At 37.2% G+C, this 20171-nt stretch overlaps 1 protein-coding gene across 1 annotated transcript; it reads left to right on the top strand.

Moving 5' to 3' along the window:
- The first annotated feature begins 5898 nt into the window (after positions 1-5898).
- LOC135076003 (uncharacterized) lies at positions 5899-18190 on the top strand. Its single transcript, XM_063970449.1, has 16 exons — positions 5899-5921; positions 6303-6555; positions 6909-7016; positions 7092-7573; positions 7765-7867; positions 7976-8071; positions 8389-8544; positions 10940-10979; positions 14730-14760; positions 15533-15788; positions 15932-16039; positions 16129-16604; positions 16731-16833; positions 16924-17019; positions 17396-17551; positions 18045-18190. The coding sequence occupies exons 2-16, from the start codon at positions 6319-6321 to the stop codon at positions 18093-18095; spliced, it is 2499 nt and encodes an 832-aa protein (XP_063826519.1). The 5' UTR covers positions 5899-5921; positions 6303-6318; the 3' UTR covers positions 18096-18190.
- The last annotated feature ends 1981 nt before the right edge of the window (positions 18191-20171 follow it).

Here is a 20171-nt window from a genome sequence, read left to right as displayed (position 1 = left end):
TATACTTAATAAACAAACATTGTTTATTGAAAATTGTTTTTTTGCAAATGTTTAAACGTAGTAGTGATAAAAGTTTAATAAATTTAATTGGAGCAATAAAGAATTTGAATTTGAGCTACAGCTAAGTAAATATGTAGTTAAAAACATTTAATCGTTAAAAATATATTTTACTACTGTAAAATGTGTCTAATGCCCTTATGAACCAGCACTTGAAAAACTACATTTCAGAAAATTCTGTCCCTAAGCACAGACCACGGCGGCACATCTCCCGCCCGCCCAAAGAAGCCGTACGCGGCGCGTGGGCAAACCGGATTACACTTGCCTGAAATAGAGCGGCCTAATGCCTGCTCGCACGTCAAATTACCATCAATTCTTTATCCTTTCGGCGATAATGAGGTTAGCCGCTTAGTTAGCATAGAGCAAGGCGGTTTTATTTTATAGGATCCCATTAAATCAAAATCAAAATCAAAATCAAAAAATATTTATTCAGTTTAGACCACAAGTGGCACTTATGAACGTCAATAGAAATTATATTGAATGCGCACTTTAGCGTGTAAGAAAGTTACTAACGTATGAGTACTGTTACAAAATATACTGACGTAACGTTCACTGGTTCAAGTTGCAGCTCTCGACTTCGTAGTGCTGGCGATTTCTTACGAAGTGGCTATTTTCTTATAGCCTACCAACCAACATTCTAATATCAATATGTCTGTGTTTTCGCCCTTAAGTATGTTATTGTAATATTTTTTCAAGTATGGCGTCATCGCGCTCCTCAGAGCCACTAAGTAACTTGTTATGATACGGATATGGTGAAATATTATGTGCTGTTTTTATTGGAGTCTAGTTTTATTTACTAAAACTAGAGCATCGATTAAGAAAGCATTTTCCAACACGTGTTTGGAACTAGACACGGGGCTGGTATAATGCCTCCCTCAAAACTCAACCTCCCTATTTCCCGTTATATTCGAATCTAGGCCGACTTCAGTGATTTCCATCATAAAAACTGGCTAAGTACATGTTAAGCCATGAACGATGCAGGGTTCTGCAGAAGCCGAACCCATCATTAGAGAAATCAATCGTGTTTTCGAATTAGAAATTTTCGAAAGCGATTCAATCACCTCTTTAGGGTCACCACCTAGCCTTGTTTTAGATAGGTGTGGTATTTTAGTTCGTCTTGCCATCTGACACCCAGTTTCAACTTATTTGGTCAACGCCATCTTAGACATCGCCTGTAAAAATACTGTGATATTAAAGTCGCTTGCATGCTTAAAAAAATATTATGTAGTTAACATAGTTACACAAAAAAACTTACATAAATCATTTTACTTCCCAAGTTTGTAGAAATTGGTCAGCAAAATAACCGTTTTACTTAGCAAGAGTATCCGAGTTAAGCTACGGTCAGACGGTCGATTCCTTGTTGTTTTACCACGGTACCCTAAAAACGTTAATGTGCATGCATTCCCCATACATCACTTCATCGTACTCCCCAAGACGTGGATGTTGTAGACCGCAAAGTAAATTAAAAGCTAACAGCCTGGAACGCGGCCGCGGCCACACTGGCAGTGTTTGCCCAGCAGGGCGCGCGTACACTGGGGAAACAACAAATATCTACATTTTTAACACTTATAGTATTAGCATTTTTTGTTCTTTGCAACTACGTGTACCTACTTATATAACTTAAACTTCGTCATCTCCGCGGCGCACCAAGAAAAATCTATCTGATTTACCAGAGGCAAATGGAGGAATAACCCGCCATCAATCCCTAATTTTAAGGGTCACTTAAAAATTACTGATTAATGGTGAAAACGGGCTTAAGATCTACATTTTTCAGGCTAGCAACGGGTTGGGAAGGAACTTGAACTTGAATGTCATTGATTCATCTTGAATATTCATCGACCATTCCTCTTTCGTAGATTGTAAAAACTGTAGTCACAGACATAGTACACGTCTTTATGTCTTGATTTTTTGTAGGACAATCAAGTTGATTGAAGCGAGCAATAAATAAACTGGAAACTACAATAAATCTTACAAAACACATCAATAATAACATGGTGTGTGCTTCCGCCCTAAGTTACGCCACGGGGCGCGGGCGCGGGCGGCAGGAAGGCGGTAATAAAATAAGGAAGCCCATCCGACGGGCTGCTAGCAGACGTACTTCACCGTAGATTTGGGGTAATAGTGAAGAGCTTTTTGTAGGGTTGAATTTGTTTATAGCTATAGAAACGTATAGCTGAACAGCATTAATGCGGTTATGCAAAAAAGCACTTTACTGCACCATGTTACTGTAAGAAAAACGGCACGGAAGACCAATTATGTTAATAAAAATGGACAGATAAACAGTTGTTGTTATTTTAAAATTACATTGATTAAAATAAAATAAGAATACATGGCAAGTTAAAGTCTAAGACTAAACCAAATAATAATAATTCAATTCATTCGTCCGTTTGAAGATATTATAATCAAGAAAATATGATATTGCTCAACTGAAATGTCTTACATTCTAATATTATTAAGTTGTATGTAATAATGTAATGTTAGGACTTCGTAGAGACTATGAAATTCATATTCATATCATCGCTGCGTTTTTATTAAATTTGTACCAATCCGTAATCAAAAAATATGTGACTCAAGTCACGTTTCAGACGGAGATATTTTCTAAAAACATAAATACCTATGTGTGTGTAATAAAAGCATCTTCAAAGAAAATGTTTTAAAGTACGGAAAAGCTTCCTCTCATTTGCGTTTTTATCCATTTCATCGCTCCTCGCGATACCGAGTGACACACAGTCAGAGCTCAGCTAAGCACATACCTACATATATTCGTAACTGCTGGACTTTTAATTAATAGTTTAAGTCAGAATTAAAATCAAGTTTCAATTCCTAAGGCTTAGATCATAACTAACAGTTATTTATCAACATTAAAATCAACTAGTTCATTAGAAAAATCAAGGTAAAATGGCTTTTAAGCGTTATCTGTAAAGTAAGAAAGAATGTTCCCTCAACTATAATATGTTTCAATCTTTGTAAATGTAGAAATGGGGCGAATTAATGAAACGCCCCACAAGAAATAATTAGAATAATTAGCAGGAGGCTGTCATTTCCGGCCGTCCTCGGGGAGAAGAGCCGGCCGTTGAAAGTGAGAAGTTTATTTTTTGATACTTAGAACTGGACCTGAGTTTGCCCTTTAGTCAGGCAAAAACCATTTGTAAATTATATTTATGTTTGCTTGGTGCCTATTATTTAATATTGATCAGCTAGTTTATGGGACTCCACTAGAGAATAATTTAGCTTTCAAACCCAGTTAGATGAAGAGTTATTCAAATGATAACATTACATACACGCCATGTACGCCACGCATACGTATATTTGATTGATTCTAGGGTCATAAGCCTGCCCCACTATACAACATTAATAATGAAATCATGCTTATTACTTGCTACGACGACCCAATAGCTGTCAATCAATTCGACATACCGTGTGAATCGATCTTAATTAACTTTTGAATTATAAATGGCGGGGTTCGCTGCGTACAGGGCGAGGATTTCTTTGATCTGCATTGAAACTAGCTATAATCGTGTAAGGTGTAACTGCCGTATCAGAGTTTATGAGCCATCTTAGTAAGATGCGAAGGCGGCTCGCGGCTTAAGCACGGAACACTGTTAAGGTTCAGCCAAACCAACGCGATCAGCCGGAGTGCAGCGATGGCGATCAGAATCAGCATCGCTGCACGCCGGCTGATCGCGTTGGTTTGGCTGAACCTTTAGTAATCAGTACAGCTTACAAAAGCATTAAGCTCGCTCCCAGATATCGCGCGCCGCGTGCCATGCGACACGCAATCCCAGGCCCCATGGGAGTTGACGTATAGCAAAGCTACACCGTGCTCATATTACGAGTAAACCTTGCCCCGAACAAAGTACGGGTTTATTTAAAGGACTATGCATATAAATCAAGGTTTATACACTATAGTTTTTAGTTAGTGAACTGGCATTTAGATCACTTCACCATCCTAGAATGGTGTTGTGTGTGAACAAAAAATTTAGGATGTTTTATGGTGAACCTTGTGCTCAGAGAACAGTATCAATTTCATTGTTTTAAAACAACGTATTCCATCATCATCAAACTAGTGAAAGATGGACATATAATAAGGCGAAAGGACATCATCCACGTTTCATATATTTTTGGTCCAAAATCAAAAGTGCCGGCCAACAAAAAAAGTGCTGTATTCTGACAGAATACGTCTGCCTTAGCATTTGTTACTATGGCACCAAAGCTGTAGCACCACTATGCGTCGAGTATTTGAGATCTAAAATTCATCGACGATTCATACATTTTTTGTTCAAAATCAAAAATGTCGGCCAATAAAAAAAAAAGTGCTGTATTCTGACAGAATACGTCTGCCTTAGCGTTTGTTACTATGACACCAAAGCTGTAGCACCACTGTGCGTCGTAGTATTTGAGATCAAAGTCAGTCGTTTCATATATTTTTAGAACTCAAATACTACGATGCACAGTGGTGCTACAGCTTTGGTGCCATAGTAATAAATGCTAAGGCGGACGTATTCTATCAGAATACAGCACTTTTATTTTTTGGCCGGCACTTTTGATTTTTGGTCCAAAATGGATGATGTCCTTTCATCTTTCAAGAATTTTTGTCGTAGGGAGACTAAAATTTTTGCTTACCCCACCTTTGGCCGGTCGGGCGCGCGGCAAATTACCCTGCGCCCCGAGTGTTTGGCGAACACTTTCTGGCCGACCTTTTAAGGCGTTATAGCTCCATCTTAATATTTAAACGGAGAACATTAAGTCATAAAGTATTTCTGAATAAGTTTATGGGTCTACATTTCTATTTGAGTAGTGACCATCGTCTTACGAGTTTTACTGGGTAGTAGGTACTATCGTTGTAATGAATCATTGTTTACCCAATTTCTATAAGACATTGACAAGACATTTCTAAATACTTTATAACTTATAAAACCATTTTCTGATTCAGTAAACGAATTTTATGAAACAAAGCAGAATACAAAAATGTCGTTTATTATTATTTATTATCCACTTTTCTTTATCTTCAGTTTTTCGCGATTTTCCTGAAACTTTCACGGCACGTGTATCTTGTGCGGGAATAAGGCTGTAAATGTAAATAGAGTCTGTAATTGAATTCATGTTTTGTTCTTTGCCAAAAGGAAAACCAACATACTAAATGATCAAAACTCGCGTAGGCTGAAACTGCTCAACGAGTAAACAAAATGTATTCAGCCCGAGGAGGCGGCATTCATCATGTCATTAATGTATTCAGTAGTTGCCTTTGCCCGGCTTACCCCGGCTATTTGTTCCCGGTTGCCAACAAGCCCGGACCGCAAACAACACCTATTTAGGCCCATATTATGTAACGTGGCTGTACTATGAATCTAAATCAAGACTAAAAATTCAAATAGTTCTTCGAACACAGCATTTTTCTATCACGTCGTGTTTGTTTGTAACAAGGAAATCACAACCTTATTGTGAGGCCTGATGAGCCGCATGAGCGTTATAATTCCATCGGACTTGGCTGTTGGCAATGTTGGCATGCATTTAGAAAAAAAGAAGTTATTGTACAAATACCTACTTACTTGAAGAAACGTGAATCGAATCCAGAACATTTCACTTTTTTAAATGAAAAAGATGTATTTTTTCAACAATACAATTGGACTGTGTCGTAGTCAATGCTATACCTATTTATCAAAATTTATGACAGCCTGTGAAGGGAATCACTTTTTAATATTGCTGTGTGACGAGACTTAATTAAACGCATACCTGCGTTATTATAGAAGGAGAACACTCTTTGCTGCCTTTATGACTTTCGTTTCATAAAGTGAAGCGTATTATTTGTCAAAGAAACAAAAAGAATTCATAAAAATGTTTAAGATTGCAAATGAAAACGATATGTAAGTACCTACATTGTATTTGTACCTATATCTACTTCACAATTAGGTAATTTGATAGTTATAGCACGGAACTACCATTCCTATAAGGGTTTGAACTATTGCGGTGAACCCACTCGTAACGCAAGCATATTTCGATTAGTACGAGGGATTAACGGGACTATTAGTATAGTCTGGTCTCGCACACTCACTGCGGGCGCCCGTCGCACAGTCGCGACAGCAATATAATTACGCGCGAGCGATAAGGATGGGTAGCTTGGGGTCATTGGACAAAATTCTACGTGCTCGCAGACCGGGCTTTAATACAATACAAATTGCTAACATTCTTTTAAAAAAATGCGACATCCAGACTTCCACAAACATTGGATTGTCTCACAACTGCAGAAACGCGCGGCATCCCATGGACCTGCGCTACATGAAGTTCGTCCGGCTGATGCTGCGTATGATCGACTCCTGGCCGCACCAGCAGCTGCGTGACAGCCAGCCCGTGCGCTTCCGAGACTCGCGCTACTTGTTCATAGAGGGCGCTGGCGTCGGCATCGGCGGCCTGTTCTACGTCCGGAGCCACTACAAGGTGGTCCCCTTCTTGGAAATTGGGCAGACGTACTTGACTATCTTTCTGAGCGTAGTCGCTACGGTAAGGACGAATAACCTAAAGAACTGAAAGTGACTGAGTGTGGAGATGGTTATATACTCACTTATTTTGTTATGAGAACCTCACAAACAGTGTATATAAAGTCGTTGATATAACATAGGGATAAACTATTGTTGACAATTAGTTGTTTTTTAATTGCAATTCTTCTAGTGATAGGAATATCGATGGTGATAGTTCATCTTTGGGTAACAAATCGTGCATGTTTGTTCCTTTTCTTTACCCTGGGTTGAATTTAGCCTATAGTTGTTGGGGCTATTACAGACGAGACTACAGCATTATTGCAGGCTTTATTTACCTTATAATCATGTTTTACCTATCTTACATTTTTCTTGCAGCAAAGAGTGACTATCGCCTGGTTCAAGTCATTTCGGGAAGTAATAACGGAATTTGTTTTGAAAACACATTTGTTCTACTTCAGACATAAAACGAAGTATACTGAAAATGTAAATTAAATGGTATTATTTATTCATCATTTATCGTACGTGAATTTTTATGATAAATCGCTATTTTAATTCCAGGTGTATCAACGTATAAACAGACTCTGCTCAATCTTTGTTGCTTTCGTCGCTGTAGAAATAACAATAGGAGTATTTCGGTTCAACTTAATGCCCTTCCTCAATAACTACAAGAAGGGCATGTTCAATCAGGAGCTGCCGGCCGGCAAGGTGTTCGAGCATTCCATCAACTACTCCCTGCCGTACGTCGACTGCTACACCAACTTGATCGGGTACATTGTCATGACGCTGATCAATATAATCTGCAGCTATGACTGCGGCATGTTTTTCTGCAGCGTTGACGTTTGTATAGCTGTCATCGTGTTCCACATCTGGGGACACTTGAAAATCCTCGACCATCGTTTGAGAACCTTCCCGACGCCGGTGCAGATGCGCGGCCACCAGCCTGGAGAGCCTGGAAATGATCTAATGTATACTAAGGAAGAAAATATGAAAGCTGCAGCTATGCTTAGGGACATCATCGAGTATCATGGAATGATAATGCGGTTAGTGTCCTAGAATAAATAAAAGCTTATCAGAATTATTTAGCCTTATACTTCTCGCTTTTGTCACCACAACAAGTTACAGACCCAAACTAAAATATTGTGTGCATAATGCAAATAAGTCAGTGTACTTATTTAGTATTACTGTTAGTGCAAAAACTACAATAGTTAAAGTTTATCTGTGATTTTTTTAGTTTCATGACTAAAACATCCGAGGCATTTGGACCGACGCTGTGCTTATACTACGTGTTTCATCAAGTCAGCGGTTGTATTCTCCTACTCGAATGTTCAAGCTTGGTAAGTTTCATTTGGACCTCATAAATCGACATGAATTAAAATAAGGGCGCATTGTGATAGTAGGAAAGCGCAAAGTATAAATGTATAATAACATATTTTACTGTTCAGGACCCAGAATCTTTGGGAAGGTACGCTGGATTGACAGTAGCTCTATTCCAACTTTTGATCCAGGTTTCGGTAATTGTGGAACTTCTTGGTACTCAGGTGAGCTGTGATCTCCATTTATTTAAATTTTCGTGTCGTCAATCAACTCAATATGTTGCTGCGGCTATCGCCATTGCTAGTATTTACGTACCAATACTGTGTCGGTCCCAAGCTGCAGTTTTCACTGAAGAAGTTGCCCCATATCCTGCATGCTGTCTTTATATTACAGCCAACAAATGTGTTCCTTTTCTTTCTGTTCTTTTTATGTGGTGTGCAATAAAGAGTATTTATTTATTATTATACTCTTTTGTTTTCTGAATTGGATTTAGCTGTCTGAATAATCTACCCAATTTCTTTAGCAGTGTATGCAATTTCAGAGCGAGACCCTAAAGGACGCGGTGTACAGCATGCCATGGGAGTGCATGGACACGAGCAACCGGCGGACGGTGCTGTTCCTGCTGCATAACGTGCAGGAGCCCATCCGCCTCAAGCCCATGGGCATCGTCTCCATCGGCGTGCAGACGATGGCCACCGTGTGTATTTCAATTTACGCTCACTAAATTTTTCTTCAGGCAAAGCCTTATACAGTGTGAGTCACGTTAAAGTGTACATATGAAAATAGATGAAACTAGACCTATTTTTATCGACAAAAAAGTGGTCAAAACAATTTTTGAGATTTATTTTTTATTTTTTATATAATTTTTTTTCTTCCAATTACTTATTGTAAAGAAAACGTAATAACTTTTAAACTAAGCGGTATATCCTGATAAAATAAAAACAGTAATAATGCTAAATAACAGGTAATACTAAAAAAATACATACAATACACAAAAAATGCCAACAAGTAATAACAAAAGGATACTTTTTGAAAAAAATCTGCTTAAAAATTCGTGTTTTTTTGGTTATTTGATAAATTTCTCCAAAAAATGCCCCTATAACAGGTGGTTTTTATTGTTGTGTATTATTCTCTATCGTATTCCCTTTGTAAAACCAAAAATTGCATGTCTCTATCCCTATCACAACATGTACACTTTAACGTGACTCACACTGTATAGCCACGATAGCCGAACGGTGAAGGGGTCGGAGTGGCCGACACGAGATCCGAGGAACGCGGGTACGAATCCCACCGCCGCTCGACTATTGTGGTGAGCCCACTCGTAAACACAAGCTTATTTAGCTTACCACGAGGGGCTAACGGGACTATTAGTAATTTGGGCAAAACAAATTGCTAATAATCTTTAAAAAAAAACGCAGCGTAAAGATATAGAAGGTTGTGTGTGTGTTGTGATTGACTTCTACTTGTTAAACTGTAGGTACAAAACTTAATTCTTGTTAGAGGTTACATTCTTGGCGGGGTAGGGTAGTCGTGGTCAACGATTTTCAGATAATGTTGATTGCAGATTTTGATAAATTACTCTATCACTCTCTGTTCGTGCCACTACGACACGTGTACCTACCATCGTCTGCATAATATCAAATTACACATTTGAACATGTTTTGAATTAAAAATAGCACTTACTGTTTTCTTTTTTCAGGATAATAAACAATTGTAAGATGTTTTACATAAGTATTGCTTATTATACAGGGTGTTACTTTGCATTCTTGCCATATTTACAGAGGTTACTATATTACTGATACTGAACACAAATCCGTAAAAAAATAATTGTATTTTTAAATGTCTATTGTCTTTAAAATGTTTTTTTGACACTTGTAAAAAACTGAAAAATCCATCAAACACAAATCACGTTATAAATAATACAAAAATGACTGAAGTGTATTCAAACAACGAATAATTTAATCAAAATGGTGCTTGGAGTGTCTGCAAGACGTCTTAGACGAAATGCTTGATGACGTACCCTTAGCGTTACACCAAATGCTCTACTACCAGCAGGATGGTGCTCCCCCACAATAAGGACGTCAAGTGCGCGAATAATACGTTTGGTGTTGGTGAACAGTGGATTGGACGAGGGGTCCAGTAGCTTGGCCACCACGATCCTCGGACCTGACACCAATGGATTTTTGGAGTGACTTGAAACGACTGGTATGCGCAGAAGAGATAAACAGTGTAAACGCGTTACATGAAAGGATTGTTTTAGTGAAACTGTGATACAAAACGTTTATGTGTTGCGAAAACTAAAGCGAAAAACCTACGCTTCGCCGTGCTAGACTGTGCCTTCATCAGAACGGATGACACTTTGAACACTTGCTTCGCAGTACGTAAACTTTGTAAGTAGTAACTTATAAATAAATAATTAATTGTGAATAAGGTGATTTCATTTCATACTTAATTTATTAATTTGTAAAAATAGGGTACAATGTTGTAAATTAATTGAAACCCTATTAATTATTACGTATTTTTGACGGTCCTAAGCCCGTAAAGTAGAAAGGAAAATCTGAAATCAACTGAAGAGTATTTTAAAATAGTTATTATGACTGGATAAAAAGGCTGGTACCCAGAGCCATAAAATTAAGAACTAGGCCACGCCCACTAGGTTTATTCCACTTGCACCTGTAGAACGTGCGAGACAAAATTGGTTAATTCCAATTTGTACTGAAAAACCAAATTTACTAAAATCTTAGTGTACTTTCTTTATGGGAGTCTCTTGTTTATCTTAAATAATAGGTATTGTTACCTACTTTAATCTCTGTGAATATGGCAAGAATGCAAAGTAACACGGTGTATTTTATTAGTATTACTATTACATCTGAATTAAATACCACAGATGCCTATCTCGATGAGCCGCCGGGTCTACATTTGTTAGAACACTTCGGAGCCATCTAATGAGATATGTCCATCTAGTGTGTGATCGGCCGCAAAATGTTGACCTTCTCTTCCCCATACCATTAATCGTTCCAAAGAGCTTTCATTGCCTTTATACCTAGTTGCTACGTTAAAATCAACGTTACAAGTGATGTTTTCTGTTTCAGATTATAAAGACATCATTCTCCTACTTCATGCTATTGCGAACATTCACCTAAGATTTGCATTAAAGTTTTAATCATCTATCTTTTAATTAAATCGCTATTTACTTATATTTTGCTGTTTATTGCCATATTTTTGGAGAAACGGGAGTGCTGACAGTGGAGAGTGGTTAATAATAAATACTCAATACTCAATAGTTTATTGCTTCCATAATGTTTACAAAAGGTGTTATTGGTAAAGTAAGATTCAATTATGGACCCTGTAAAATCTGATATTGGTAAAAATTCAATATTTCGGGTCTTAGAATAGAACTACTTCTTTAAACATTTGTGTGACCTTTCAAAAAACTGTAACCCGCCCATAATATTATTGAAACAGTACCAATACAAAGTAAATAAGGACATTTTAGATTGTAGTTACTATCCAAACGAACAAAAACATTCACAAAATTATATTTTTGTTTCATGGCTTAAAAATTAAATTTTAGTAAAGCTAATAAAAAGATAATTGCTTTTAATTATTGCCATTGCTCCACGCGTATTATAAAAGGTGACCTTTTTTCAGGCTGTTATTGTGTTCTGAGAACAAAGCCTTATGCTAATACTAGTGTTGTTACTTAAAATACAATATATAAGGTGTTATTTTTTATACTGATCATACTTTACCAACGCATCTAATAAAATCATACAAATACAACCCAAGTGTTTTTAAAAAAAATTCAGGCTAGTTTTTGTTTTTACTTTTCCTAACAAAAAAAAGATATTATTTTTACAACCATCCTGTCTTCACTCACTGCCTCTCTCTCTTTCTTTACTCATTTCATTCATACGAGTACGAACAATGGCCGCGCGCGTTCATTCAACGTTCACACACATAAAGGTTAGATTACACTAAACCTACGTTACCAAAAATTATCACTCGTGAGTATGTACGATGTTACGTCATGTTAATAGGTACTACGCGCTGGGAGAAACAAAATCTAGCCACATAAGTAGGTAAATAAGTGTATTTTCATTAGTGTAATAGCGGGGGACTTTTCCAACGAACCGAGGCGAATCATCCGCGTTAAACTAGAAATTTAAAAAAGGATAGAAATTGGAATTCAATATCTACGGTTTCGTAATGCCTACGCAATTTATTTAGAGACGTAATAAAAAATTGATAGGTACATACCTATTACTACTTCGCTTCGCGTCAGTGGAAATGCACCCTAATATTGAATATGAATAGGTGTTGTAAATAAAACTCACTGATCAATTTTCCTGGTTTTAATTCCTAAATTATGATTTGCCATCACACTTTAGATTCATTGATTTTACTTATTCACACATTTACCTATTTTGAATGTTGTTATTTAAAGTTCCTAGGTTATTATTACACTAATCACAATACATTTTGAATGTCAAGCCTTTGTTGAATGTTCACGCTTGTTCACGTAAACACTGTCTTGCACTGTCTAATCTAGCCACGATCGTCGGCCAGTTAGTGTGCCCGAAACATAATTTCACCTGCGTTTTGTTATTTATCAAGCGCGGCATTGTAATAACTCGCACACACACACTGCAATACGTTTGGGCACAACATTGGACTGACTGGGACGATTGTTTATGTTGTTGCGCTCCCGCATGCCGATCGGCGGCTCGGCGCGGGCTGTGGGCGCGGAGCGACTGGCAGCGATATCAATATGGCCGACTCACGCGGCGCGGCACGTGGCAGCGGTCGTTGCCCTCGGCCGGCTACTACGATAGTGCGTAGCGTCTTTCCGTTCTATACATGGCCAGAACGCACCCATAGGAAACTGCTCGTGTATATTTTGGAGTGTCTCTTTGTAAGTCGGTCACTACAAACTATACACGAATTTTGCGTACTGATCGTGTATAGTTTGTATGGTGGATGGATTCCGTCTTCGCTCCAAACTATACTACACCACTTACAGTTGACTAGAGTGTGTTTAGTTTATTTGATTTAATAAAATATGGAATTATATTTAAAATTATTACATTTATTAGATATTATGCTCGTGCTTTGTCCTCGAGATTAGAAATAAGAACTACCTATGTAGATCACGTACGGTGATGCCATTTTTAAATTCATTAATTATTACATAAAATATTATTATTTTACTGAATCTACATATTATTATAATAAATCTAGATTTATAACACTAATGTAAGTGGTTTCTGAAATTAAATTGATTAGGTTGATTTCAAATTAAATAACAATTATTTATTAGTGAGAGTGAATGAAGAAAGTTAAACGTGCATTATTAACTAAAATTGTCGACCGTTCGGTGTAGTGGTTCGAAACGGATAACTGTTCCGGAGGTAGCGGGTTCGATTCCCGCACAGTACAAACATTAATTTGTGTGCATGAACATATTATTTTGATATTTGTTTGTATTGGACTGGGTGTCTTCTATGTATAATAAGTATGTATTTACAAAAAAAGTATTTAAGTATGTTTATATCCGTTATCTAGTACCCATAGTACAAGCTTTGCTTAGTTTGGGACTTGAAGCGCAGTGTAAAATGTCCAGGGATATTTATTTTTATTTCTAAGCTTTTATCTCAAGAACAAAAATCATTTTGACATACATAATTCTTAATTTAAGAGTTATTCAGCCCCAAAACAAATATCTTTTCTATGGCAGAATATGAAACACCAAAAAGCTTTTTATCAAAACAATAGCACGTGTCGAAATTGATTCAATGTTTAAAGTAGACACGCAGTTATGAATTAATATGTAATAGAAAGAGAGGTAAATAAGTCAAAATGACGAGCATGCAACTAAGTACTCGCGTATACATTGTTATCGCGAACTTATTACAATACATACATGATTAGTCCGTATGCGTACTGACGATGTATATTTTGGAGTAAGACAATTGACCTAAGTCACTACAAAGTATACGCGAGCAGTACGCAGCGTATGCGTACTGGTCGTGTATAGTTTGGAGGAGCTTAGTAAAAAAAGTCACATCCAAACTATACTCGATTAGTTTCACACCCTTGCGTTCTGGCTATGTATAGAATGGAAAGACGCTAGTGCGTAAACGAATACTCACCGCGCTCAAAGGATGATTTATTTTTTATTTTTTTCGAAACATTCTTTGTCGTTTTCCTCGAAAACTAGCCTGATTTTTTTTTTTAAAAACACTTGGGTTGTATTTGTATGATTTTATTAGATGCGTTGGTAAAGTATGATCAGTATAAAAAATAACACCTTATATTTAAAGGTTTTATGTTCAAAGGTTTTAATATGAAGACTGAAAAGGTTGTATTACACTCTGCGAAGAGATTATTTCTATGTTAATTATAATTATGTAGTGTAATAAATGAAAGTAACAAGCATTCGCAAGCCTTTTCTGATCTTTAATCTTATATCTTTAACCATCTGAAAAAACTTTTATTTATGTTAATAAGTATCTATTTTAAATCAGCTTCGTAGATATCTCTAATCTCTCGAGCATCATGTAATTTTCGTACACATTCTTTATTTTATTTTTTTAAATCTTTGTGAATTAAGTTAAACAACAAATATTTAACATTTTTATACTAAAGAAAATGTTTAAAGCTTAGGTATTTTAATTACTCTTCACTAACGTATACCTAACCTTCGTGTTAACTGCAACGCATAATTAATATCTAATTAACATCACATTAAGTCTTAATTATTGGTAAGTATATTTTAAAGGATAAAAAAATATTCGTATTATCTGTTTGATTAAACAGCAGTATTAGCCTATTCAAGGTGCAAGAAGAATTAAAAAAATAAAGAGTGTGATCGAATGTGAGAAATGTTTAAAATTGAAAATCAAGATGATATGTAAGTATTAGACAAAAGCCCAATTTTTATCCGTAGTTAACTCAAGCAAATAACAAAATGAAAACATAGTTCAAAATAGTACATTGTTAGTGAAACTGCTATTGGATTCGTAGACAATCTCACGAGCGTTTGAACCATTTTCAGTTTAACTTAATTTTTAAAAGTTATGTTCAAACAAATCACACGAGTTGACACATTCAAAATCAATCCATTCTAACTACGTAGGAACTTCCAAACTATTAAAATTGTAAGTAAATCGATTACACGTGAACGTGTACACGTAAAATGACTTATTTATTAGTTTAGCCCTCGAGTACGCCGGGTCAGGGGTCCGATGTAGGCCAGGAGGGCGCCGATTCCCTCGAGGCTTGAGGATCCTTGGTCGCCGACTATACACACACTGCTGTGTTATGTTTAGGGAATGAGGTTCACTTCATCTGGGAGTTAAGTCTGCACTTATTTTCCTTTCAATCTACTTTGACTGGCATACAAATAAGTCAATATAAGTGAATGGCGTTGGAGCTACAATAATAATGTAAAGGAAAGCTCTAAAACTTAAAAGTATCTTTAAAAGCTTTAAAAAAAAGAAAACGTGTACCTATTAAAGACCTACTTCTGGTAAGTCGCTATTTACTTACAAAAATGGCATTAGACATTATAGGCAGAAAAATGCTAACTACATAGGCCTTTATTAAGATTAATAAAGGCATCGAGATCGACGAATCAGCACCAGATTTAACTGTCACGGAACGGTGCACATTTGCGTTCACAGCAACGCCCGCCAGCCCATGGACCTCCGCTATATGAAGATGCTCAGGAACCTTCTCCACCTGATCAGCTCCTGGCCATACAAGCTGCTGGGCGAGGACGTCAAGCCTCTACCCCTGAGAGGAACTTTCTACCTCTTCGTGGAATGGGCGATCGTGCTGGTGACCGGCCTTATCTACGTGAAGACACATATCAACAAACTCAGCTTTTTCGAAATGGGGAATACGTACGTGACTGTCTCGTTGAATGTGGTCGGCTTGGTGAGACTAATATTGATAACAATACAAAAAAATTATTGAACTCTCTTTTGTTCTTGTAAATTAAAAAAGTTAAACTTGAAATGTTGTCGACCACAGCATTTTTAGCAGCATGTTAATGTATCTTTTGTGGGATGCTTTTTCAGCAAAGAATTACAATTTTCTGGTTTAAGTCATATCGGCAAGCGATCAAGGAGTTTGTTCTTGAAGTGCATCTCTTTCACCACAGGCATAAGACGGAATATTCTGAACACGTAAAGTATTTCATTTCATTAACCTACTTGTACCAACTCTTTTTCCGACAAATAGTATTTTGTACAATACTAATCATTTCCAATTTCAGATATATCAATACATTTACAAGATCTGTGCAGTTTTTGTGGTAGCGATCCACGCTGAAACCTTTTTCGGGGTGCTCCTGTTCAACGTGATGCCATTCGTCAACAACGTGCGGCACGGCATGTTCAATGAGGAGATGCCTCCCGACCGCCAGTTCGAGCACTCCATAAACTACTCTCTGCCCTTCAACTACCACACGGACTTGGTGGGGTATATTGTGATAGCTATTGTCAATTTGATCCTGTCTTACGACTGTCTCCTGGCTTTCTGCGGGTTCGACCTGGCCTTGTCAGTGATCGTATTCCACGTGTGGGGGCATCTGAAGATCCTGGACCACGATTTGAGGACGTTCCCCACGCCTGCTGAGTTGCGAGCAACCCGCGGCCGGCCTGTAGATGAAATGAGCTATACTAAAGAGGAAAACCAAAGAGTTCGTGCAATGCTTAAGGATATCATCGATCATCACAGGCACATAATGCAGTAAGCACCTTTATTATTATCATGTACTATTCTTATCCGCAGAACGTCTTCTGTTGAAAAAATTAAAACTACTTATTTAACATTACTTACTTGTTATTATTGTTTGTTGTGTTAATATGATTCCAGTTTCATGACTCAAGCATCGGACGCATTCGGGCCAATGTTGTGCGTCTACTACATGTTTCATCAAGTCAGCGGTTGTATTCTACTTTTGGAATGTTCAAAAATGGTAAAGTTAATATTTTTTAAGAAAAATTTTCTAAGAAACCTTCCTCCTAAAGATTTTTTGGATTATTTATTTATAATATAACTTTTACAGGACCCTGAATCGATCGGACGATATGCAGCCTTGACAGTAACTCTAAACCAACTTTTGGTTCAGCTTTCAGTCATTGTGGAACTTCTTGGCACTCAGGTTAAATTCTTATTCAATATTAATAAGATAGATATTAAAATTTATACAATCGAGAGGCTTTTTCAGACTTTTTCGGCCATTTCTTGGTAAATTAACCAAGTTTTATTAAAATTTGACGGTAATTTATGTAACCTTTATTTTAATCATTTAAACCAAATTATAATTAAACGAAATCTGAAACTACTAGTGTGTAGTAGTAAAAACTTGAGGCAAGGCGGCAAGAATGTTTGAGCAAAAATTTTATGCAAGTTTCTTCGTCTGAATCAGTAATTTTGTTCAGTTACCACGGTTTAGAAGTCTCGACACTAAAAGGCGCAATTAAGTAAACGAAATCAAGATGTTGACGACGTCATGAGTCACGACGGTGATATTTCAGAGCGAAACCCTTAAGGACGCGGTGTACAGCATGCCGTGGGAGTGCATGGACACGAGCAACCGGCGGACGGTGCTGTTCCTGCTCTACAACGTGCAGGAGCCCATCCGCCTCAAGCCCATGGGCATCGTCACGGTCGGCGTCACTACCATGGCCTCCGTATGTATTGGAGAACTCTTCAAGCACCAGCAACTCGACTTACAATAGCAGTCAGTTAAAGCGATAGTCCCTTCGGGGAATAGATCACCATCATCATTTCGCCACAGGACGTCCACTGCTGAACATCCTCCCCCAATGATTTCCTTAATGACCGGTTAATAGCGGCCTGTATCCAGCGCCTTCCAGTTTCCTTTATGAGGTCGTCAGAATACATGTTAATCTGTAACCTAATGGTAGTAAACTATGTTTATTCGCGTGGGACAGATAAGCACTGTATTTCTCTGAATCTCAGAGAAATACAGTGCTCTCTCTCACAGATACAGATTTTCTCTAACTGTCATCAAATGGTGATTCCTTGCAATAGAACGAGACGATAAGATCGGAAATGGGTAGCTGGAACTGTGGCCGATAGTATTCTACAAGAGTCTAAAAAGTAAATATTGACTTTGTCATTAAGAATGATATAAAGTAATACATGATTTCCTTGTTTCAGATTTTGAAAACATCGTTTTCTTACTTCATGTTCTTGCGAACGTTCAGCTAAAGTTTATTTTACTTTCGTCGTCTCGAACGCGTATCAACATGCACGATTGCTTCTCTCAATGTATTCAATTCTGAAAATAAACACGCCACGAAATTCTCAATTTCATTCCTCTAACTCAATTGGTCGTCATCAGCATAGACGGTGAACGAAATAACTTTGAATGGTTATACTTTGCGTGGTTCAAACCACCACGCGAAGCTTAACGCCTATTGTTGCGTGATTTTGTCTTCATAATAAATCTATCAGCAGATTCGTATCACCAAGTGACCAAACTGTTTAAAAATGACTACCCGAACAATAATCAATTTTATTACAATTATGAAAATAATAGTGATTTATATGGCCATCGTTCTTCACGCTTTTTTCGTTCACCTCTCAAAGCGCAGAGTCACTAAGTCGGCAAAGAAAGGCAGCATCCCAGCAGAGCCATCAGCTGTGGAAAATGTAATACTTTTGTCTTCATTCTCCCGCAAGCGCTTACGACGGAGCCCCGGATTATTGCGGGCAAGGATCGCTTGATCTACTGCTCACGCTAATGGCGGTGGCGACAGCTGGGAAAAAATATTTACAGTAAAGTTTTACTTCAGTTTAGGGGAAAAAACCACAAGTATCTAAGTTACTAATTAAAATAAGCAAGTATGGACTGTAATTAAGATTGCAATATGAATTCACCAGTTATAAAATGTGAACAAGATCTGCAGGAACATCAATCTTCTCCACTGTAGTAAAAACTTACATAGATAAAATTTATTTTCCGTAGTAGGTTTATAGTTTATAGTAGGTAGATTATATACAGTAATATACAGTCATTAAAATGTAATTTGAATGCAGCGTAAATTGAACGATGACGAAGATGGAGGAACCACTTAGTACAAAAATAAGTAAGTACATAAGTCTGCCCGTTTTTTAGAAGTCTGGCGTTCGCTGGGTATGCGCGGCGCCATTCATACATTCAACGTCGCAATTTCTTTGAAGAACTTTTCCATTTACGGCGCCCTCGCCCAAACCCATTACCCTTATCTGCTTTAATTAAATGCGAACATAATTAATATTCAAAACGCCGGTGCAATTATACTGGTCGTTTGCATGCGCCGCGTATGAAATGCTGAGCTGCAACGCCGTAACTCAAACTGCGGCGGGGTTGGTACAACAGGGAAATAACGCATACCGAATCACTGCAGTATAAAAATACTTGACACGACATTATGATATCGTAGTAAAAAGAACTCTCACACACACAAAGAGAAATTCAATAAGAATAACACTGAAGAGAATTTCAGGACACAACATAATGGAAAACGACTAAAGAGGTAAAGTTTATATCAACATTTTTATTGGAAAGTACCTAAATGAATAAATAATGAAATTTAAAATAGGTATGTTAAATAGCTTTAAATAAGCATTTGTTATTTTTAAGGGAATTTAAACAAGCATTCTGTAAAACACACGACTCTTAAAATACACAGCAATTCTAAATTCGAACTGAATTCGCGAAATTAGTCTTCCGCTTTCGCGAAAGCCGGCATCAAGTTGCTTAAGGCCGGGTAGCAGAGAAAATGGCGAAAATGAGGTTTTCATTTTTCATTTTTGAGGTACTAAACAGTAAAATTAAAGGCTAAGATTTTTATTGGGCATAGTGGAGGATATTTTCTAGGGCTATTAACGGATGGAAACACGATTTGATGAAGTTGACTCGATAGAATAAATTCCCAAAGTTACCTCTATTCGTTTTCTATTTATGGTTTTATTTTTAAAATAAGCGATTTGAGATTCTAAATCTTTTACTAAACTAAAGTTCAGAAATAACTTGAGGGCTTTTAACGGATGAAATTTTTATATTGCGTCTTATTTAGTTACTATGTTAAAAAATGTGGAAAAAATCGTCCATGACGGCTTGGACAATCTCAATCAGTCGCGCGGTGGCGCTTACGGAGGACGGACGCGTGTCAGTTTTTTGGCCGTGACAGTTCGCGATTTGTCAATATTTTTGACAATGATGACTTTGATGAGTCACAGTATAATAATATCAGTGTAACTGGAGAAAGCCTAAATTTTTGATAATTAAAAATTATCAAT

The sequence above is a fragment of the Ostrinia nubilalis genome, chromosome 11, assembly GCF_963855985.1.
Source record: "Ostrinia nubilalis chromosome 11, ilOstNubi1.1, whole genome shotgun sequence".
Classification (NCBI taxonomy): Eukaryota; Metazoa; Arthropoda; class Insecta; order Lepidoptera; family Crambidae; genus Ostrinia; species Ostrinia nubilalis.
The sequence above is the reverse complement of the archived record's forward strand: the minus strand, read 5'-3'. Positions and strand labels throughout refer to the sequence as shown.

Coding starts and splice junctions, on each gene's coding strand:
- LOC135076003 (XM_063970449.1), top strand. CDS start 6,319: ATGGACCTGCGCTACATGAAGTTCGTCCGGCTGATGCTGCGTATGATC. Junction 6,556..6,908: donor TTCTGAGCGTAGTCGCTACG/GTAAGGACGAAT, acceptor TTTTTCTTGCAG/CAAAGAGTGACTATCGCCTG. Junction 16,040..16,128: donor AGACGGAATATTCTGAACAC/GTAAAGTATTTC, acceptor TTCCAATTTCAG/ATATATCAATACATTTACAA.